At 46.6% G+C, this 22689-nt stretch overlaps 3 protein-coding genes across 5 annotated transcripts; 1 reads left to right on the forward strand and 2 right to left on the reverse strand.

The window, feature by feature from the left end:
* Positions 1-713: 713 nt before the first annotated feature.
* Positions 714-8578, forward strand: TMEM126A (transmembrane protein 126A). Of its 2 annotated transcripts, none has more exons than XM_065626940.1 (5): positions 714-794; positions 3412-3536; positions 6525-6718; positions 7135-7249; positions 8326-8578. In XM_065626940.1, the coding sequence occupies exons 2-5, from the start codon at positions 3421-3423 to the stop codon at positions 8528-8530; spliced, it is 630 nt and encodes a 209-aa protein (XP_065483012.1). In that variant the 5' UTR covers positions 714-794; positions 3412-3420; the 3' UTR covers positions 8531-8578. The 2 variants fall into 2 exon arrangements, with proteins under 2 accessions (XP_065483012.1, XP_065483013.1); XM_065626941.1 differs by lacking the exon at positions 714-794 and adding an exon at positions 808-885.
* A 2795-nt stretch (positions 8579-11373) lies between these two features.
* On the reverse strand, positions 11374-15491 carry CREBZF (CREB/ATF bZIP transcription factor). 2 transcript variants are annotated; one of them, XR_010606751.1, is made up of 4 exons: positions 14537-15477; positions 13765-13842; positions 12326-12396; positions 11374-12193 (listed from the first exon to the last, which is right to left on the reverse strand). XR_010606751.1 is itself a non-coding variant. In XM_065641891.1 (3 exons), the coding sequence occupies exons 1-2, from the start codon at positions 15442-15444 to the stop codon at positions 13794-13796; spliced, it is 957 nt and encodes a 318-aa protein (XP_065497963.1). In that variant the 5' UTR covers positions 15445-15491; the 3' UTR covers positions 11374-12396; positions 13765-13793. The 2 variants fall into 2 exon arrangements, 1 of the variants encoding a protein (XP_065497963.1); XM_065641891.1 differs by having other exon boundaries at positions 11374-12396; positions 14537-15491.
* Positions 15492-17910: 2419 nt separating this feature from the next.
* CCDC89 (coiled-coil domain containing 89) lies at positions 17911-19450 on the reverse strand. Its single transcript, XM_065653473.1, is given in 3 exon segments — positions 17911-18286; positions 18288-18899; positions 19404-19450. Coding segments are annotated over 3 exon segments (1035 nt in total).
* Between the last annotated feature and the right edge of the window lie 3239 nt (positions 19451-22689).

The following is a 22689-nucleotide window of genomic DNA, read 5'->3' on the forward strand; positions in this document are numbered from 1 at the left end:
CTTCCCCTCCCCGCGCAGGACAGGGCTCCGCTTTGCATCGTCTTCCTCAGGAGATGGGAACTGGTACTGGCGGGGGGGCGGCTCTGGTTTCGCTCTCTCCCGTTCACAGTTGGGTTCTGTCGGGTCTGTCCCCTCCCCACCTCGCTTCTCCCGCCCCGAAAGGGACCGGCTGTTGCTTTCCGAGGCGGGACGAGGCCTGAGGGGAACCGGGGAGGGGGGCGGGCCGGACGGTTCCCCCCCGGTTGCTGAGGAGCGGGAAGGGGCTGAGGGGCTGAGGGGCTGAGGGAGGGGGTGGAGGTGGGGCGAAGGGAGACACGACCGGGGCGATGGCGGCGGGATGGGGAGCACGAAGGAGCTGGGTGAGAGGGAAGGGGTCGATGCGGGCGCTGAGGGGGGGAAGCGGGAAGGGGCGCGGGGCTGAGGGGAGGGGGTCAGCGGGTTACCCCGAGGACTGGGCCTCCCCCCATCGAAGGCTCCTCGCTCCGCTAGGGGGAGTCCCCGCGTCCCGGCCGTCGGCTGCAGGGTCCCCGCTCAGCCCCGTCTCCATGGAGGAGCCGCCGCCGCCATCCGCCGCCCTTAGCAACGAGCGCCGGGCCGGGCGCTGACCTCCCGCCCCGCCGGCCGACAGCCAATCGGGAGCCGCCATGCTGGGCCGCCGGGGGAAGTCCAATCAAAGGTGTTCTTTGAAGGCTCTGGGTCATGTGGGCGGGTAAGATGGCGGCGCCCACAAGGGGGGCGTGAGGCGGGAGGAGCCATGTTGTAGGCGGCGGGGCCTTTCCGGCGGGAGCGGCTCGGTAAGGGCGGGAGCGGCGGGGCTGCCGGGACAGCTCAAGGGCGGGCAGGTCACAGCCCGGCCCTGGCGGGAAGGCCGTGAGGGCGAACGTGGTACGGGGGTGGCGCTCAGGGGGTCAGCGGCCGTCGGTAACTGTCGCTAACGGCCGTCGGTAACGGTCGCTAACGGCTGTCGGTGGGGGTTAAAACCCGGGGGGCTGGGGGAGGGGAGCCCCGTGACGTCATGTCCGTCTGGTTGACGTAAAGAGCAGGTTTGGGGACCCTCCTCCTGGGCAGGGTGGAAGCGGGAGAGCTGAGGGCTTGAGCCGGCCCCGGGTTGTAAAAGGAACTCGAGGCGAGTATGACTAGCAAAGTAAATCTGGGAGACCTTCATCTGGGGAGAAAATATCAAGAAAAACGCGTTTGAATCACTAATTAGGAGGTTTAACAGGTGCCCACAGAGCTGCTGATTCCCCTCAGCAGAATGGGGAGAGAAGAGATGAAGAAAAGCTCGTGGGTTGAGATAAGGACAGAGAGATCAGTCGCCAGTTGTCATTACAGGCAGAACAGACCGGACTTTGGGGAAAATAGAAGCACAGGATGTCAGGGGTTGGAAGGGACCGCGAAAGCTCATCCAGCCCAACCCCCCCGCCGGAGCAGGAACACCCAGATGAGGTTACACAGGAAGGTGTCCAGGCGGGTTGGAATGTCTGCAGAGAAGGAGACTCCACAACCTCCCTGGGCAGCCTGGGCCAGGCTCTGTCACCCTCACTGAGAAGAAGTTTCTTCTCATATTTAAGTGGAACCTCCTGTGTTCCGGTTTGTCCCCATTGCCCCTTGTCCTATCATTGGTTGTCACCGAGAAGAGCCTGGCTCTATCCTCGTGACACTCACCCTTTATATATTTATGAACATTAATGAGGTCACCCCTCAGTCTCCTCTCCTCCAGCTCCAGAGCCCCAGCTCCCTCAGCCTTTCCTCACACGGGAGATGCTCCACTCCCTTCAGCATCTTCGTTGCTCTGCGCTGGACTCTCTCCAGCAGTTCCCTGTCCTTGAACTGAGAGGCCCAGAACTGGACACAATATTCCAGATGCGGTCTCTCTCTTTAGTTTATGCCAATTAAACAGAAGAGGATAATGAGAAACAAGAACAAATCTTAAAACACCTTCCCCTCCACCCTTCCCTTCTTTCCAGGCTCAACTTCACTGCTGATTTTTCTGCCTCCTCCCCCCGAGTGATGCAGGTGGATGGGGGATGTGGGTTGTGGTCAGTTCATCACACATCTCTGCTGCTCCTTCCTCCTCACACCCCTCACACTCCTCACGCTCCTCACACTCCTCCCCTGCTCCAGTGTGGGGTCCCTCCCAAGAGAGACAGTTTTTCACAAACTGCTCCAGCGTGGGTCCCTTCCATGGGGTGCAGTCCTTCAGGAACAGGCTGCTCCAGCCTGGGTCCCCCACGGGGTCACAAGTCCTGCCAGCAAACCTGCTCCAGCGTAGGCTCCTCTCTCCATGAGTTCACAGGTCCTGCCAGGAGCCTGCTCCAGCATGGGCTTTCCATGGGGTCACAGTCTCCTTTGGGCATCCACCTGCTCCAGCGTGGGGTCCTCCCTGGGCTGCAGGTGGAGATCTGCTGCACCATGGACCTCCATGTGCTGCAGGGGACAGCCGGCCTCACCATGGTCTGCACCACGGGCTGCCAGGAACACCTTCTGCCCTCCTTCTGCACTGACCTTGGTGTCTGCGGAGTTGTTTTTCTCACATGTTCTCAGTCCTCTCTCAGCTGCTGTTCTGCCGCAGTTTTTAACCCTTCTCAAATATTTTATCAGAGTGGTAGACCAGTGTCGCTGATGGGCTCAGCCTTGGCCAGCAGTGGGTCCATCTTGGAGCCGGTGGCATTGGCTCTATCAGACATGGGGGCAGCTTCTGGCATGTTCTCACAGATGCCAGCCATGTATGCCCCCCGCTACCAAAACCTTGCCACGTAAACAGCTGTACACTTTCTGACTTCAATATATCTCTGGCTAAGAGTACCAATAAAAAGTGTCCTTAGCTGTGGAATATAAAAGCAGAGGAGATATCTTCATGATTTCTTTAAATCTTTACAAACTATGGATTTTTTTTTCCTTATGGTTCTATTCGACAGTTAATTCAATTTAAACCTGGAGTACTGCCAAAAGCCATTGTCCTGTTAGTGTCCTCCCTTGTGCTGCTGGCATTAGGGCTCATTTTGTTAGAAGGTGATCTGGCTGGAAAAAACAAGTAAAGTGCCTGTTGTTCCTCTGAGCAGTTTTCACCTTCGTGTTTCCTGATCCAAGCTGCTGTGGTGCTTGGGCAGGCGTATCTGCAGAGTTAGATGGTCCGTTTTTATCACAGCGTGTACTTAAGTTGGCTGAGAGCAACTGCCAAACCACAGCTGCAACATCACTGAAGGAAGCAGTTTGGTAGAGTTTGTGTAGTCATAAATATCATAGATTCCTGTAGCTGGATTGTGCCCTTTGCATCTGGAAAGTCTGCCATGAAAAATAGGAAATGCATTTGAGATTGCCTGGTGCCAAAAAAAGTCTGAATATTTATTTGATACGTGCTGGGGCTGTGTAACTTTGATTGCATTTGTTTGTTTGTTCCGTATGATCCAGGACTTCAAGATGACAGGAAGAGAATTTCTTGAAGTAGATACTCCGCAGCAAAGACTATTTCTGGAAAGATTTAAGCGGATGGAAATCATACAAAAGATATTCAATGAGCTTCCTAAAGCAGATCAGTAAGTGCTGGTAAAATAAATGAAGATAAGTGCATGAAACATTTCAAGTCTTTTGGAGGCTTTTCTTTTCCCTTACTCTTGAATTGCAAATCTTTCTTGCAGTTATAAAAATATATAATTGTGAAGATGCATTTTTCTGTCCAGAACAGAAAACTTGTTTTGTTTTGTTTTTAAATATGGTTAGTTCACTGTTATCTCTGGTCCTGCTCGGCTGGTTTCTGGCACATGCTCCCCAGTGCTTAAGGTCCTGGGATGGCTGATCAGCCCAGACTGGCTCTGAGCATTCGTACAGCCCTGTGCTAGAGCTGATAAATCTTCCAGGAAACTGAAATGTTGGAGAGCATAAGGCAGATACTCTTGTGATGCTGCAGGAGTCATCTTGTGTCCCACAGGGCTGGCCTGGGGCCAGAACTGAGCAAGCATCAACCTGCCGGTTTCTGCATTTCGTTCTGCGCTGCTCTCCCTTTCAGGAAGGTGAGGCTGAGGTGTCCAGGTGGCAGTGGACGAGTCAGCCGGAGTCGTGCGGGCTCATCGGCAGGGTTCTGCGCAGCACAGAAACAGCTAAATGCCTTCTGGGCCTCGCAAACAGCCTTGTTGTGTTTTGTGATACTGCATTTCACCGCAAAACCTCGCTGAACCTGAGCTGGTTCTGTAAGGTTGAGGTTTTATCCCTCCCATTACAGTCAGAGCTTTGTGTAGGATCTGCCATCCTCACATTGACCTTACAACACTTCCCCTTCCCCAGAAGAGCTGGGGAGCTCACGGGGAGGCAGATTCCTCAGTGGTGAGGTGGGAACATCTTTGCAGAGGCTGTGGTACCTGGGGACTGCTGAGCTTTGGAAGGAAATAGGTGCCGGGGTGTGTGGCTTTATTTCAAACTGCCGTGGCAGGATTTTAAGTTTTTATATCCAGAGGGGAGGTTGCTAGTGGATGAAAGTGAAGAAGGAGCATCCTGCAGTCAGGCTGAGAGCTCCTGCTCACCAAAGTTCTTGGTTTTACAACTAGGGAGTTTGTATTAAAAAAAAACTTTTTTTTTTTTTTTTTTTTTTAAAAAAGCAAAACCAAACAACTTCCCCCCAAACCAACAAATCTCCCCCCCCAAAAAAAACCCACCACCAACAAAAACACACACCCAATCATTCCATCCTCCCTTTCTTTCCTGCAGTGTAGCAGTTCTGTACATCAGTAACCCTGAGTAGATTCTGCTGGTCCTGGGTACATTCGTGTGCTCTAGTTTAGATTCTCAGATATGCTGCTAAATTTTAGTGGCGGTCCCTTACACGTATTTATATGCACATCTGCAATTCACTGCCTGTGATTTTAAACATACCAATGGAAAGAAACGGCTGGTTTGCAGAATCCGTACTCTGGGGACATTTCTGTGAGTGACAGCCAGTATTGGGAGAATGGTGATTCGAAAAGCAAAAAAGCCCATTTCTTTTTAAAACCCCATGGAAAGAAACATGGCTCCTAAAAAAAAAAGGGCAAGAGAGATCTGACCAGACACGTTCTTTTGCTATACAGTATCAGAATGGTATTGTTGGTAGCCTATTTTCATGTTTGAAAATCTGCTGTGAACCAAGAATGAAAGTATTTTCCTGTTGAAAATGAGAAATAGTTGGTGTCACTGATGTCATGTGGTTTTGATGGTTTAGATTTTGCAGAATTAGCACCTATGTCTCTGAAGTCTCTTTTTTAAATGGTTTGTCAGTGCTTAATGTTACTCTAAGCATTAAAATGTGGAAGAGTTTTAAATAGGTGGGTTTTTAAAAAATCAGGTATTTTGATTGCTAAATGGCTTAGCGATTGTCACATTTGACAATTTTGCAAATAAATATGCCGTTTGGCCTAGTGTAAATTTTGTGACCGGTTAAGCATTTTATTTTCTTTGGGGTGTTAGTGGTAAATCCAACTTATGATGCATTTTAAAAATACACTTTTCACATAGTAATATTGGCACAGCCTCAGAATTGGAGTGCCTTCCAGTTAATGGCTCTGCCTGGCAATAGTTATCGTTCTGGGAAATTCAGATTTGTGGAAAACTGAAGCAAAGAGTTGTTTCCACTAACCATTTATGGCAGATATAACGCTGCAGGTAATGCACAACTTCCTTCTGCGAGGCAAATGGAATCAACCATAAGCTGTTTATCAGGCTTGTAAAATTGGCACGGTTTGTGATTCCCTGTCTTGCGTTACCTGCTGTGATGGAATGTACTCAAGTGGAAGTTGTTTGTCGAGATATTAAATGCTGACCGTTTCTGACCAGGCTTCATTCTGTTCTGCCTTCACCGTGTGACAGATCGCAACAGGAGTAGCTGCTCTAAACACAGTGTTAAACACACAGTAGAGAACAGAATCCAGTCACTCTGTTACCAAGGGAAAAAGAGAAGCTCCAGTTATGTAAACCAGCATGTAACCTTTAACTGGTGTGACCTCCCAGCAAGGTAGGACCTTAAATTCACATGTTCCACGCATGTGAGGAAGGCTGCAGGGTCACTACAAATGCTCTGCCAGCAGCTCCCGAGATGGTTATTGCCAGGTCTCCGTTGTCCCACCTGATCTCTTCTGTAAGCTCTTCTGTTGAAACTAAATCTATACTTTTGCATAAGCAGGCTAGAAACAGGGATGATTACAGGATTACATATGTACATTTTTAAAATTTCGTTTGGGAAAACATTCTCCTTAGAAACTTGCTAATTAGGAGAGCAGATTTCATGAAGTTTCCATTAGCCATAATTAAACCAAAAATGTACAAGAAGCTGCTTAGCCTTTCTGTCACTTCATTCTTGAGGTGTGTGTAAACTTGGGCATATAGAAGGGTCGCTGTACTGGTTGCTTTTGAAAGTATTTACTCTCTGTTTTGCTCCAGTGAGAGATTTACACCCCTGACCTCTTACTGTAGGATATTCAGAAGTGAATTGTAGCGCTGAGTAAACCAAATATTTTTTTTAGTTCTCAGTTGCTGAAGCGACTTTCCTTCTTTCACAGGAACCTCTGTAATCATGGATCATACTTCCTTGCGGCAAACTCAAGCTTATGTGGCTTAGTGGGAAATAACTTCTTCAGGAACATCCTCCACGTCAGACGAGCTGCCTTCATCTCTGCTTTGCCCATGGCTGTTGTTCCGTTTCTTTCAACAGCAGCAGTTTATGAAGTTTTTGTGCGTGAACCTTTATTTTCAGGTAAAAACCTCTTTATTCTTTGTCTATTTGTAAAGCGGTTTTGCTTTTGTACACAATGTAACACTAGAGGAGCTTTTCCTCTCTGCTGAACAGCTGCCTTGAACTGCTGTGGTCTTGAAAAACAGCAGTTTGTAAAGCAGGGTTTGAAAAACTGGTTATGTAACAAAAGGAGCGGCAGTGAGTCCTTGAAGTTGAGTGGGAAAGGACACACGTATGTGCATTTATGTATGTTTACTAAAAAATTCTGCTATGCACCACCGATTTTTAGGATTTTTCACGTGTAAAAGTGACTGCAACAAAGCAGTTGGGTTTCCCCCATCTGTATGATTTCACTTGAAGGTCAACTTTGAAGTGATAAATTCTTCATGGCTTGGAACTGTGTGAATATTGACAGTGAACTATCGCTTGTCACGCAGGTGAGCTAAACTGCGAGGTCTGCGCTGTGGTCAGAGGAGGATTGATAGGGGCTGTTGTTGGTGGGCTCTACCCGGTGTTCCTGGCTCTCCCCATGAACGCAAGCCTGGCAGCCAGGTACGTCTTGTCAACCTGCAATGAGTGAAGGGTATTTGTTGGTCAAATCTTCAGTTCTCAGTTTAAATTCTGTGGATTTATAGTTGATGCACACCGATCTTCTTGTAGGCTTTTAGTACATGGACGGGGATTTGCATTAAGGTCGTGTAATTACAAGGCAGGGTTAGTAAGAGCTACACGAAGCCTCCAAAGTGCAACAAGATCTGCAAACTGATAACACTGTAAAGCACTTGGGTTTAGCTGGAACCTGACAAGCCACCCGTGATCACAGAATCATAGAATAGTTTGGGTTGGAAGGGACATTCAAAGCTCATCCAGTGCTACCCCTGCCATGAGCAGGGACATCTTCACCAGATCAGGTTGCTCAGAGCCCCGTCCAGCCTGGCCTGGGATGTCTCCAGAGATGGGGCATCCACCACCTCTCTGGCCAACCTGGGACAGGGTTTCACCACCCTCAGTGTAAAAAAATTTCTTCCTTCTGTCTGGCCTGAATCTCCCCTCCTTTAGTTTAAAACCATCACCCCTTGTCCTCTCGCAACAGGCCCTGCTAAAAAGTCTATCCCCATCTTTCTTACAGGTCCCTTTTAATTATGAAAATGCCACAATAAGGTCTCCCTGGAGCCTTTTCCAGGCTGAACACCCCCAATTCTCTCAGCCTGTCCTCACAGCAGAGCTGTTCCAGCCCTCTGATCCCTTTTGTGGCCTCCTGGGTACATCAGATGATTGCTGCTGCCCTGCCAAGTGGTGCTGATTGCTGCTTAGTGCTGTTTGGCTGCTCAGTCAAGAGACATGACTGACCCAGGGCAGAGCCCAGCAGCCCAGCTCCCTGGGAGGTGGAATTCTGTGGATTGGGTCAGAGCAGCGAGGGGATGGTGAAACCTGGTGAGACATCAGTACTGTGGTCAGGATGGTTTATGGCATTTATCCAGAGCTCAGTCCCACCAGGTGAATTTAACTTGGAAGGAGAGAATGAATAGCTACCTAAATATTTGTAATGACTTTAATGTTAACTATTTGTGCTTAAATTGGATGGGGAAAAAAAAAAGTAAGTTTCTACCACTGTTTATGTTGTTTAGGTATTCGTCCTCTCCCTTGCCAGGGAAAGAAAATCTATTTCGCTTCTGGCTCACAGTTGCTCAGCCTGTCTTTAGAAAGATGAGTTGGGCTGTACTTGTACAGGCTCTAACTGGAATATATCTTGCCACTAAACATCACGGAATATATGTCAAAATACTGGAGCAGATGAACACCAGGAGGGATCCTGAAGAGTTACAAGCATGAAGTTAAGCCGCTTTGGATAAGTAACCATAATAAACAAAGAAAGAAGTTGTTGCTTGCAGTCATTTTTAATAGAAAAACAAAAGCTAAAGACTCTGCATTGTCATTCTTCTCAGTTCTGAACTTAAATGCAAGTGAAGTTTTTCATTATGTCCAGTTTAGAGTAAACACACAAATAACAGCTTTGTAAGGACAGGTTTTTTTCTTTGGAAATGAGGAAAAAAAAACCCCATTTATATTGCATGCTTAGTGTTTGGCTCTAAGGTGATGCTACATCTTTTAGAAGCTGTATAAATGAGTATAATTGAAAAAGGGTCTTTACTTCATAATGCAAATCACAGTGATTTAAAAAAAAAAAAAAAGGGGGGTGGAGGGGTCAAGGCAGGGTTTTTCTAGAGATTTGTCAAAATCTGAGTGTTTTTCTCCCTGAACTTTATTCTGCTAGCACAGAAGTTCTGGCATGAGATGACCCCATTCAGGCTCTTCCAAAGGTCACTCTGTGCATCGGAAAGAACACTGTTATCACAGTGTTTTTACTAAGATTTTAGTAAGTTGCAAAGACCAATATTTGTTTCCATCATAACTGATGAATACACAAATTGCAAGTAGGTATTTTAAGTATTCAGCATTGGTCATGTCAAAGGTCACCTATAGACTCCTCAGGCAGGAAAGATGGTGCGTTCATAAAAAAGGAAACTTTTCAGTTGTACGCTAATTCTCCTTAAATAACTAGGAGGAAAAGAAAAAGTTTTCGAAAGTAAGTTAAAGAATAAAGACTGAAACTGCTTCAAAATTCTGCAGGACACCAAGGTGCTGTCAGTAAATCCCAGCACGCTGGCATGTGAAGAAGCGCCCTCACAGAAACGTGGAAACGCTCTTTCCATTCCCCATTTCATAGGCTGAGCACAATGCACCTTGTACAGCTCAACAAGTGAAAGGACGAGCTTTTACAAGTTGTTGGCCTCCTACCAGCTGTACCAAACTGCTCACAAATGCTCTCTCCCCATTGGAAAATCTGAGTTAGAACAGGTTTCAGTTGCATCCTTTACCGTTTCAGTGAAAACCAGCCAGTCACAGACCACGTATCACAATTTTTGCTGCATTTTTTTGAAGAATGGCATGTGTCTAATATACAACCTCAACTGACGGACTTCTGACTACTCCAGGTCTGAACTACTGCCAAAAGAATACCAAGAGACCAGCACTTGTATCATCTATATGTACCAATTTTGATGCTGAATCTCAACGTTACAATGTATTCCACAGCCCCCTGCAAATGACACCCTCATCTCCCCGTGCCCATCCCAGTCCAGCTCCTGGCATCCTGCTAATAAGCAAAGGCAGAATTATTTCTCTAAATCTGTGTATCCCATTAGACTGAATGAAAAACTGTAGAATGAGCTACTGTCAACGTACAATTTTAGACATCCTTTAAACACAGAGCCCGTTTGAACAACTCCCATACCTAATATATCCCTGAGACATCTATGGTCTAATAGCAAACACAACACTATCAACAATGTTGTTGATTCTAGCAGAAAATCTCTTTAACTGCAAGCTCTAGAGAACATCAGTTTTTTAAAAAAAACGGTAAATTTACAAAAGGCTTTGGGTTTTGCAAAAGATCTCTGGGTTTCACAGGGAAAACTGACTGCAGTTTTGACAAGTGACATAAGAAATCTGTTAATCTGGGAGTACCAAGAGGTGCCAAGCGTTGGAAGATGGTTCCCCACATTTCCTTTGAGATCTTCTCTCCAGGCAGCTAGAGACGCAGAAACAGCAATTTGTTTTTTCCTCCCTGATGCTGCTACACTCTTCAGGGGAAAGAGAGAGAAGTTAATTTACAGGGCTACTAAGAGTCACAGCACTGGAGTTGAAGTGTAAAGGACTAACAGAGAACCGTGCATGAAATTGTTTCTTATTTAAATGCTAAATATTCTTTAAGTGGCTGTCAGGTGAAGAAATACTATTAAATGGAGGTAGCGCAGCCACGCAGTTTAACCCTGACGGCACTTGGTTCTGTGGTACGTACAGTTCAACAAACCAAATTTCAATGCTGAACTGTATTTTCTACAACTGGAGGACAAAAAGGCAGAGCATGCGAGCATGTTTTTGTACTTTTAAGCAATGTTTTTTGTGAAATGCTCCTTTTTATCAAGCTGCAGACTGCTTTGACTAGAATGCCTGGGTGCTAGAAAGCCAGCGCACTATTTAAACTGCTCTCTACAGATACAGCATTTAAGATTAATGGAAATCAAAGGCTACCGTGCACGGCTCACTCTGGAGTTTTAAATAGGTCCTGTCCTTGTGGCATCCACAAACCTTTTGTTACACTCACTCCAGTGTTGAGTGTGGAAATAATCTGATGAAAGATTATGGTTTAACAGCACATTATTAACTAGGCATCAAACTTCAGAACCTAAAAATGGGACAGAAACGAGGAAGATGCCAACAGACCACAGAAGCATTTATCTAAGTATTCTACACCTCCATGGATTACTGATCAAAGACATCCACATTAATAAAATATTAAGAAAGAAAAACAACTGTAAAATACAAGGAGTGGTGATTCTGAGAGTACAACTCTATCTTCAGTTCAAAGAATAACGCCTTCATTTTGTCCTCACCACAAAATTAACTTGAAAGACAGATGAGTAAGAACATTTCTCCTGCATATCCTGATCCATTTTATCTTGTTTTCCAACAGATGACCCCCCCAGACAGCAGCAACAGCATTTTCCCCATTCTGTTTTCCCATTTACTGTAATGAACCACTCAATTAAAGCAAGAAAAAAAAGATGAAAAAAGGTTTGAGCCCATAAATGGAAAGATCAACAAGTCTGATTTTATTATGATATTGTATTCTTATCTGGATGGCACATACTTACAAAGAAACATTTACAATATATTTTCAAGTATTAAGTTATGTCATTTTCAAGGCTTCCACTTCAAAAAGCTACATTAATAATACACCATACAGATAGTACAGTTGGTTAGAGTTTCAAATAACTTCCTCTCCTCTATTTGGTTTAAATATGATTCAGTAGGCACTAGAAATGCCTCCAGCCACTTACTTTCTTGGGACTCGACTCTGTTCTTGTACCAGTATACATCATTTTGCATGTCAGAAAATCAGCTACTCTCAGACACAGCTCACAGGTAGTTTCACGACTGGAGCGATGTGCAGGTTCACAACAGAGACCAGAACTAGGTCCCTGACCCCCACCATTTAGCAGTGATGCAAAAGGAAAGAATGCATATTTAAGTTAACTTAAAAACCACTTCTACACTGAAGTAACTGTAAAAATGCCATCGTAACATCCCATACTTGCTACATTAGTGTTTATCTTTTCATCAAGCATGTTAAACTTCAAAATAAAGGATGTTCACGAAGCCTGTGCTAGGCAGACTGAGCCTAGGTTGAATTTAACTCAATTATTTCCATTTTGCGTATCAGTCAGTACAGGTCGGGATGGTTAACTCTGACCCCTGGGGCACTGGTATAACCCGTCGGTTAACGCAGGGTTACCCAACCCAAGACTGAAACTTTGAACAGTCCTGTTGATGCCACCACAGAGGCGTAAGGTAACACAGACCCCACCAAGTCTCTTTTGTGCTGGCGATATACCCTGAACAGCTGGAATTCTGCATACAGTGGAGTAAAACCTGTTTGATAAGACATTGTCTTTTAAAAACATCATCTTGGATGACAGTAAATGATCCCAGCATTCAACTTTTTTTTTTAAACCAAAGACAGCAAAAGCCCTGTTACCTCTTTATTCTCATTTCTGATACTACCTTTTAAAATAAAGCAGGAAATGTGGCCAGCAGCTGGTCCCGTCTCTTCTGCCCCAACACAGCTGAATCCACTTTAGCATAAAGAAAAACAAGGATGCTAAATACACGTATACTTTTTCACACAGTGATGTTTCACAAAGAATCAAACTCGTCTTATACTGATGAACACTTGATTGGGTCTAGCACCAACAAAACAAATGACTGGGAGAAAACGCTTTCACCTTCTACTTAGCCTTAAACCCAAAATTTAAGGCTTTAAGAAACAAAGACTTCAAAAAACACTAAATAGAATGTTTTTTTTTAAATAAGTTAATAAATGAAACTGTTTTAGGAAAATCTATTCTTTGTGAAACCTCACTTTACATGTTATCATTTTCACAATCCTTCTTCCCCCAACTGACATACATATAAACAACCTAAACGTTATAATACAACTGAAAAAACAACCCTCTCATTTTTGTGATAGGGAAAAACACTGCCTAGTACAAGAAAACACACGCTATTGTTTGTCAAACTATTTTTCCTCCTATCTCAGTTAATTATGGAGCATTCTTCAAATCATGAGCCTCGAGATATGTATTTGCTCGTCTCCAAACTGTGCCTAATTATATAAAGTTATAGATTTCTGGATACTGTAAGAGGCTAAAATAAGAACTCTACAGTAAAATTAAGCACATGCATATACATGCAATATCTTTAAAATTTAAAGCTACTTTGAAGTAACAGGAATTTCAGTGTGCATGGGCATAGAGATTACTTATGGGAAGCTAAAGTAACGAGTTACTTCGATGCACTGCATTCTTCAAACCGCAATTCTCGTTAGAGGTCCATGCAAAAAAAAAGTGACTCCTCTGCATTAGGATTCCACTGTACAGATAAAACCAGTGTTCAGGTTTTGTTTAATCAGGCAAAACTCTGCGCCATGAATCAGAGCAAGCTAAAGAAAGCCTTTTTAAAGGTACCGTGCATCCCTAACACTAGACAGTATTTTAAACCAACAGGTCACGAATTCTATTTTTTTTTTTCCCATTTAAAAAGAAACTTACTTAACACTCTTGGGACAGTGTCCTATGATAAAAGGCTGTAAATGTCACATCCCCCTTATTAGCATATTTTCCCTTTTCAGCTCATCAGATATTTAGTTCAATGGAAAAGTTCCTATTTCAAATGGCATAAGCATTTATTTTTAAATTCAAAACATAGCTCATATATTGTCTACTATGTGCATATTAATTTTAAAAAAAAGGAAAAGAGGAAAACAGCTAATTAGAATGACATGATTGTAATTTTCACTGTTAGCTATCATCCAGAGCTAGAAACATTTTGGCAGAGTAGGCCGAGGACCAGAGAAATCATTTCCTGAACCAGTCATCACAAGAGACTGGCATAAGCAAAGCAAACTGTCTGATACCGCATTATGGGAATATATTGATCCTTACCAGGTTGCGAGGTGGAAAACGACTGTTCTTTAACCCCTACACAACGGAGCCTGGCAGGGCAAGCACCTAAAAGAGAAACTGTCAGAGAGGTTTTAATAGTAATGTATAACTGAGATGCAGTACAATTTCACATGCATGCTTTCTTTTGCCGATCATTACTATTATTTTTCTTAAGTCTGTCCAGTGACGATGTCTTAATGAAGTTTTTGGTTTGGTTTTCTAAGCAAGCATTTTTCGGCTCCTCAGGATAAGCAGGCTAGACATTATCTGACTCAAGACCGGGTAGTCAGCGTTATCTTTACTGGCAACTGCGAAGTGGAACCGAGCACACCTTCATGCATCAGGTTGGCATGATCTTTCCACCCAAGTGCTGCAAACGGGCTCTGGCGGCACCTCTGCGTGTACACGCGCGTGTCAGTTTGCACGACAATTATCGCACTGCTGTACGCGGCTCCGCACGACTCTCACGCCAAACAGGCTCAGACCGCTACAATCCGCACGCCAGGTGTACGTGACCTTTAACCCAAGGCCACCACCTGGCTCCCAATGCGCCGTTCGACAGATATTTTTTTGTCACCCTGGCCACTTAAGCGCCAGGTTCCCCTCCTCTGCATCTCCCCCAATCCCACCCCATCTCCACTGTACTTTTTTTTTTTATTATTATTATTTTTTCTTTCCTCCGCACCATCGCCTGCTTCCTCCACCACGACGCGAGGCCCCCCCTGTAGGGACGAGAACCCCACGAGTACTTGCAGCAGGTACTTGACCCTACATTTTGAAGGAGGCCGCCGCTCGCCGAGCACAGATGGAGCAGAACTCCACCGACACCTGATCCCGGTCCACGTGGAGGCAGATCCCGCCGGGGGACACCCACTCCTCCTCCGGCTCCGCCGCCCCCGCCGCCTCCTCCGGGCCGGCGGGCCGGGCGCTGGGCAAGGCGTAGTCGTGGTCGCTGCTCTCGCCGGCGGGCTGGAGGTGCTGCTGGAGGTGCTGCTGGAGGCGGGGGCCGCCCGTGTCCCTGAAGAGGCTGGTGCTGAGCTGCAGCCCGCCGGCGCGGATCCCGGCCAAGCGGCTGAGGAGCTGGCCCAGGGCGCTCTGGTTCGCCAGCACGGCCCGCAGGTAACCGCTCTCCCGCTCCAGCTCTCGCAAGCGGCGGCTCAGGCCGCGGTTGCGGTCCCGGAGCTGGCGGTTCTCGGCAGCCAGGCCCTGGAGGCGGCTCTCCAGCCCCAGCACGTACTGCTTCTTCTTCAGCCGGTTCAGCCGCGCCGCCGCCGCCGCCTTCAGCCGGCTGCCGGTGCCGCCGCTCCGCCGCCCGGGCGCCGCCGGCCTCTGGCCCTGGCCCGGCGGGGGCAGCGGCTCCGGCTCCCCACAGAAACAGCCGCTCAGCTCCGCGTCCAGGTCCCAGTCCGGCCGCGCCGCCTCCAGCAGGTCTCCCAGCTCCAGCCCCGGGAACCAGTCCTCTTGCTCCCACACCTCCAGCGGGACCCCGGGCGTCTCCGGCTCCTTCTCCTCCCGCCGCGGCGGCTGCTGTTGTTTGGGCCGCGCGGGGCCCGGATCCCCTTCCCCGCCGCCATCCCGCCCTCTCGGGGCCTGCCCCGCGCCGGCCAGCGGCCAGACGGCGCCCGAGGGGCTGGCTCCGCCGGAGGAGGCCGCCAGCAGCTGGGTGAGGCTGTGGCGCATGGCGGGCGGGGGGCCCGGCGGGACCGGACCGGACGGAGCCTGAGGAGAGAGAGCGGCGCGAGGCTGCGGGCCGGCGCTCCCGCCGCGGTGCCTGTCGGGAAGCGGCGGCCTCGGCGCGGGGAGGGCGGGAGGGGAGGGGAGGGGGCGCCGCGCGACTGCGCCCGCGCGCGGGAAAACGGCGGCTGAGGGGAGGTATGGGGGGGGGGCAAGGGGGATGTAACGAGGGCTAAAAGTTGGTGAAGGGTTTGGAGGGGAAGCCGTATGAGGAGTGGCTGAAGTCACTGGGTTTGTTCAGCCTGGAGGAGACTGAGGGGAGAGAGACCTCATGGCGGCTGCAGCTTCCTCACCAGGGGAGGAGGAGGGGCAGGGCTGAGCTCTTCTCTGGCGACCAGTGACAGAACCCGAGGGAATGGCAGGAAGATGTGCCAGGGGAGGTTCAGGTTGGACATGAGGAAAAGGTTCTTCCCCCAGAGGGTGCTGGACACTGGAACAGGCTCCCCAGGGAGGTGTCCCGGCCCCAGGCCTGACCGTGTTCAAGAAGAGACTGGACAGCGGCCTCAGACACACGGTGTGACCTGTGGGGTTGTCCTGTGCAGGGACAGGAGCCGGACTTGATGATCCTTGTGGGTCCCTTCCTACTCTGGACATTCTGTGATTCTATGAGGGTGGGGGGGTGTCTGGGGGGGTGTATGTGGGGCGATGAGGAGGTGGGGGGGTCTCTCGCCCACAGATGCAGCCAGGGAACGGGGATGTCCCATGGGGCTGGTGGTGTTTTGGGGGTTTTCCCACCTGACGGCAGCAGGGGCTGGGCTGGAGGGGTGTGGGACTGTTCTGTCACAGTGAGTGGGTGTCCCCAGCCCAGATTTAGACTATTTAGCTACCTGGTTTTAGGCACTAGTGTAGTCACCAGAGGAAAATGGGCGTTCCTCACTTCCCATCAACTCTTAATAATTAGAGCGGCCAACTCGAGTCCTACTGCGTTCCCTCCTCTCAGGACACAGGCCTAGTATGTAGCCTGGGTCAGTTGCTGTTGACACTGCAGGTGCCTGCATTTAGATTAATTCAATGTGCAAGCAGGGTGGGCCTGTCAGGGGGAAAAAGGCCATCGAAAAGCAGGAGGCTGTGGTCCATAAAACTGGTGTGGGATGACCCTTGCAGGAGCCAGGTCAAAGGAAAGGCTGTGGTTTGTTGTGCAGCAGGGAGCGGAGCAGAACTTCTCACCTGGCGCTGTGTGGGTTCAAGGAGAGTTCGGAGAAGTTCAGAAGACGAGTCTGTTGATAGTTACTACTTCCTTAGAAACCATGTCTGGTTCGTTAAGTCCTTCAGATGAACTTGTCGCAAGGTGCAGGATCTTCCGGCCATTTCTGAGCATGGGGCTTGAGATACAAAGTTTGACACGGTGCTGCTGCTTTAGAGATGCTCAGAACCGAGAGCCGCCTGAACAACTGGGCACAGCATTAAGTCACCCCATGATTTATACACATGGGAAAGAACTTGGAGAGCTCTCAAGGCAGCTGCCTACAACCCGTGTGGGGGATGATGGCACTTGGCCCATCACGAGGTATTTTGTCAGAGAGTTAAAGAGCAGGAGCTGTAATTCAGCAGCCAAAAATCTCTTCCTTTGCTGGGAGAAAGGCAAGAGAGGGGGGGGATGGATGCCTCTGTCCCACATTGCTGACAGGTAAGGGGAAGATTTTGGTCAAAAACTGCCAGACTTACACCCTTCCATTTTGTGCATCACCGCTATTTACAGGAAACACCTAAAAACCAGAAAACACTTAAACTGGTGGAACATCTAGAATCTCAACCTGTTTCAAAGACTATTGAAATCACTCAAAAGACCTGTCAATTTACTTGAGCTGGACAGGGACATAATATAACATTAAACAAGACTAAAACAACTGTAGAAGCCCACAAGACTACTGGACAACTATATACAATAATTTGTTTGAACACTAGGTGTTGTATGATATTAGTTTTGACCTGTTAAGTTGCTGAATCATGGCTGTTCCTGACATAGACACTGCAAGGTGGGATTTCTTTCTTGGAGCCTCGGTGTTACCTTTAAATGCCCAACCTCTGTTGAACTTCAAGGGAGAATCAAACGCAAAAGACTCAGGGTTTGAGCATTTGTCCATCTTGGAAAATAATGTGGTTTTAACTTTAAAAAAATAAAATCTTTGTTACAGCAGAGGTTAGGACCAAATAAATTGAAATTTTATGTTTTCCACTCTAATCTTTCGTATCGAAGGTTTGACTAGTGCAACAATCTGTGTTCAAATTTAACAGTGTAGGTCTTACATAAAAGTCTAACAAAGAAAGAGGCTACAAAACAGTCCTTGGAGAAGGATGTTAGCTGGTAAATAACAGAGAAATCAGAAGACAGTCTCATGGAGAGGAACAAAACGCAGTAGTGTGTTGTGATAGAGGAACCTGCCGAGCTGAGAACAGAAGAGAAAGCTCCAGTTATGCAATAAAATGACGGAATTTGACGTTCAGCACTTTTTCTCTAGTCAGTAAACCTGTGCTGTGCTTGCTGTAAGCATCAAACTGCAGCGAGAGCTCGTGGTGAGCCCGCTTGCTGCTTTCCAGCTGTTGTTGGAGCTCTTGGACCTTCGGATCATTGTCCGCCTCTGTCACGAGGCGCTTTCCTGCTCTCCGCCTGGCTCATTCTGCCATCTCCAGCTTCTTCCCCAGCTGCTGAATTTCCCATTGCTTATCTTGCTCTTTCTCCTCGTTCACTCTCTCCAGCTTGGCCTGCAGCTCGCTGCCCCAAGCCCTCTCCTGACTTTGTGCCTGCTCAACCCATGCAAGAGTTTGTTGGTGCTTCTCCCAGGCGTTAGGCACTTGCTTGCTGGCTCTGAGCTTCCAGCAGCTCGTTTTCTCGCTCCTGGGCTCTGTGACTCTCCTAAGCACATTTCTCCTGTAGGGACTCGACCTGCTGCAAGAGCTTTCTGGCCTGGGCAGTGAGCTGGAGCACTTTGGCTTCCTTCTCCCGCACAGCCTGGCTGAAGAGCGTCTCATTCTCCTGCCTCAGGCGCTTATTCTCCTCTCACAGCTGCATATACTGTTTTCTGTGTTCATTCTCGAACTGGATCATTTGTTCATGGTTTTTGGCCAGATCCATGAAGCGCTTCTCCAAATACTGAATCCGTTGCATCTGGCTTTTCATTTTCACAGCATCTTCTGTCCTCAGGTTCTCCAGCTCCATGTTGAGCTGCTCCAGGCCTCTGCAGCGTTTGCGTGCGTCGTCTGCTTTTTTCTTCAGTATACAGATGAAGTGATGCTGCTGTTCCAGGTGTGAATGCAGCAGAGCCCTGTCGCTCTTCTCCTCTTCAGGGCTCTCAGAGATTTCCTCCAGGCCTTTTGTCAGATCTTCCACGTCTTTGCCCCTCTCTGGGCCACTTCTGGGGTTGGCCATCCCCACCTCTCTCTCATCCTGAGCCACGGAGCCCCTGTCTCGCACAAAGATGAGACAAAATTTTACAGCAATTGCTTTTTTTTAGTGACATTCGGCATAATTAAACTGTACCCAATGGTTACGTGGCCACCACCACTGCCAGAAGCTGCAGGAGTTCTTCTGGAAGTACAGAGAATGCAAAAGCAAAGAATGTAGGCTTAGTATTTATGCAAGCCTGTTCATTTGCTGATTAGTAGCTTTGCTAATTATTCCTTCTCAAAGCGCTGTTGTTGTAGCTACAAGAAGTACTATTATATTTAGGTAAAAAGCTTGCAAGCGATAAAGGTGTAAATAATTCCTTAAGCAATCATTTTCCTCTGCCTTTATTTTCTCCTACAGATCTGGTATTATAAATGCAAGTAAAACATGGAGGGTTACATCAAACTTCTAATTGACTTATAAAATTTTAATAGTATATTGTTCCATAAAAATAACTGAATAGCTTTATCCCATGCTTAGAGATTTATGAATAAAAGATCTATACAATGCTAGTAATTACTGAATACCCTGCAATACAAAGACTTTGTGCCTGGAGAAGTGGTTCATCATTTGAGTTTTGACACTGATTTGCTGCACTATTTTAGATATGTAGTTTTAAAAGTCTGGTTCCTCATGAGAAAATAAGGGAAATATTTATATTACATTGGCTCCAAAATGATTGTTGGTGCCTAATCATACAACGTGCTACCCAGAATATGAAAAGTCAGCCTAAAACTGATCTATGAGTTCTTGATTTAGATGCAGATCTGGGACTACACAGCACATTAAACAGCGTGTTGATAACCGGGTTTTGTGAATTCCGGGGCTTTGACTGGAGATGAAGATAAGACGTGGGAAGGAGCCAGCTTAAAGGAAGGATGAAAAATAACGTATAGCCAAAATAAATTCATGCCTGTGAAGCACGGACCGTTTCAGAGCTGCGTAGCGGTGACCATCGGTTGGGACACTACCACTGACTTGCAGTCCCTGCCGCTGCAGCTACCTTGGATCCTGCCAAAACATTTGGAAAAACGGAGGAGAGGGGGATGGACTGAAAGGTTCAGGCTGTTCAGTGGAAACACAGTGAAGAGCAGGGTTGAATAGGAGGAAAGCGTCTTCTTACCAGGTGTTTTCTTTCTCCTAACCCTTTGTTGTCACTCCTGCTGCAGGGTTTCTGTCTCGTGGAGATAAGAAGCTGGATCCAGTCAGCCCAGGGCTCATGTCTTCGTCTGGCAGTGTGGCTGAAAGAGCCGGGAGGCTTTTTTAACAAACACACACTGCTGACACTCCTGAAGCACCCAGATTTGGGAAAGGAAAGAGGATTTCCACAAGTCTGACGAATGCCTCTGTCTTGGCTTGTGCCAGAGGAGATCCTAAGGGCAGGCTCTGACCTTCTCAGAACATGCTGAAGGTCCACTTACCAAATCTGGGTATTTATTCCTGCTGAATAAAGTTGCAAGTTGTTTAGGGCAAGGGCAGTTAATGAAAATAGGATAGAAAAGGAAAAAAATTAATGCAGCTAGAAGGAAAAAGTTGGTGCATGTGTTTTTGACTCCACTGGAATAGGACACGAAGCAAAGAGGAGCGAGCGATGTGGGCAAAGGATATGAAGCGGACAAGGCAAGTACTGGATCTTTCAAAATGGGTAAAATCAGAGGGATGTGAGTCCATAGAATCATAGAATGGAAAAGGATTTCATAGAATAGTTGCCGCAGCAGGTCAGGTTTGCAGCCTTCCTTGTAGAAATGGGAGGTAGAAACAGGAATGGGAGATTGCAGAACACAGAATATGAGAGCTGGGATTTCAAAGCACCTGGTTTGTCGGAAGTAAAAATGGTGTTATTTGGAACACATACAGGCACATATGCATTTATGCGTACCCAAAAAAACCCACCCAATCTGGGCTAAAGCCAAAGATGAGCTGGTAAAGTGAAAGAAAAAAAAAAAAGCGGGGAAGCCTTGTGTTTCTCCCCTTTATTTCTCTTTATGTATAAAGACATTCTAGGAGCATGGCTGCTTCGTCATAACAGTGAACCGGAATTAAGAATCAAAGTATAGCTATTAATTTATCAAACTGCCCCTTAGTAACTAACTACACATGTTTAAAGTTGGTTATAGATGACTAAAACCTTTCCTTTTGCACAGCAAAGAAACTACTTTCTTGAAACTTATTGCCCTAATCAGCTTCATACACTTGCCTTTCTCTATCAACGTATTATCGATCTGGAACATACTACTGTAGAGAGGAATGACTATGAATTTTCTGGAAAGCTGTATTTATTATGTGAACCACATTCAAAGGAATATCAAAAAAATACCAATAATTTTTTAAAAAAGTACATTTTGCATGACTTCAGTTAGATATTTTCAGTTCAGAATTCCTGCTGGTTTACATGATTAGATGTAGCCATTACCTTTCAAGCACCTTTTAATAAATCAACACAATATCCTTTAGCAGGAGCTGAAATTGCACTGTTTCTACTCTACAATTAAATCCTACAGTATGCATGGGGTAATCAAAGTACTTTTTCCCCTAATAAAGCAGGTTGGTTTGTCATCTTCCCTTCTGAAGTTCATCCCACCAGGACAGCTTTGACTTTTATTGGGTATGACAACAGTAAAACAGTAAAAAGATAAAGATTTTCAGCAGAGCTTTAGCAGCTGTGTTTAAGTTAAAGATCTACAGCTTGGTTTAGACTCCCTGGCAGACTAACAATAAGAAAAATAACTTTAAAATATCTGGTGTTAAGTGCTACTATACTTCTCAAAGGCAGCGCTGTGAGTGCCTCTGCTGGCCTCCTGTAAATATGGAAGCACAAGGACGACTCCCTTTGTCTGTAGTGACAACTGTCCTTATAGTTTATGATAGTTTACCTATAATAGTGTCCAGGTATTAAAAAGGTATTAAAAATTAGGAAGGAGTACTGAATTTTTGTGCTAAAGGGCCCCTATTGTTACTTGGCTCAGTTTCTTGGTTAAGCTAGATGAGTACATAATACCGCTGTGTCATATTAGTTAATCACACTAATTACAAGCGCAGCGCACAAGCAAATGCTCATGTTCAGGTAGCTTTTTGAAATTGAAACGGAGTTTTGATCTGTTTAGTGCAGCGGTAAGCAGTGTCTCTTGAGATAATGACAAAATGCTGTGTCTGGCTGTAGGGTGGTTCAAGAGCAGTGAGACACATGATGTTCTACTTGACCAAAAGACAAGGAGATCGACATTGTCACAAAACATTTTGATGGTAGGCAAGTTTAACTACCAAAATTTCATACAGTATAGAACACAGCAGATTAGATGACACTTGCCTGCAAACCCTTTTAGGAGTGGCTATTTAAGAATACCCTGCCATATAACTACAAATCGCTTGTTCTGAAGCGGAGTACACACGTTGTTCCCTAGTCATACAAGAACAATGTTCTGTATATATCTGGCAAAGTGCAATCTGTACCAGCTGCCAGTCTCATCCAGAACACCCTAAGCAATAAGATACCCTGACTGACAACTCCTTTTGGCTTTTGTAAACTCCACAGACTGCCTGGGTGATGAGAGAAAAAGCAGGTTCCCCGGCAGTTTGAATAGCAGCGTCCGTTCCTTTTTCCATTCACAGTGTGTAATAAATACCAAGTAGCATTTAAATTTCTGTGCTTAAATGAAGCAACTGAGTTGGAGCTGTGAAGAGCCCCCTTCTCCTGTCTATTCTACCTGAGGTGCAAGATTTCACCAGCTTTTAGACCTACACGGTTGGAGCAAACACATGTGCCATGATTTTCAGAAACATTTTCGGTCTGCATTTTGTTATATTGA

This window comes from Caloenas nicobarica, chromosome 1, assembly GCF_036013445.1.
Source record: "Caloenas nicobarica isolate bCalNic1 chromosome 1, bCalNic1.hap1, whole genome shotgun sequence".
Lineage (NCBI taxonomy): Eukaryota > Metazoa > Chordata > Aves > Columbiformes > Columbidae > Caloenas > Caloenas nicobarica.

What these genes read in the sequence shown, in the direction of transcription:
- TMEM126A (XM_065626940.1), top strand. Translation starts at nt 3,421, where the DNA reads ATGACAGGAAGAGAATTTCTTGAAGTAGATACTCCGCAGCAAAGACTA. An exon ending in GCGTGAACCTTTATTTTCAG is followed by an intron (nt 6,719 to 7,134) that starts GTAAAAACCTCT and finishes CTTGTCACGCAG; the next exon opens with GTGAGCTAAACTGCGAGGTC. An exon ending in AACGCAAGCCTGGCAGCCAG is followed by an intron (nt 7,250 to 8,325) that starts GTACGTCTTGTC and finishes TATGTTGTTTAG; the next exon opens with GTATTCGTCCTCTCCCTTGC.
- CREBZF (XM_065641891.1), bottom strand. Translation starts at nt 15,444, where the DNA reads ATGCGCCACAGCCTCACCCAGCTGCTGGCGGCCTCCTCCGGCGGAGCC. An exon ending in GCGGCGGCCTCCTTCAAAAT is followed by an intron (nt 13,843 to 14,536) that starts GTAGGGTCAAGT and finishes CCTCTCTGACAG; the next exon opens with TTTCTCTTTTAGGTGCTTGC.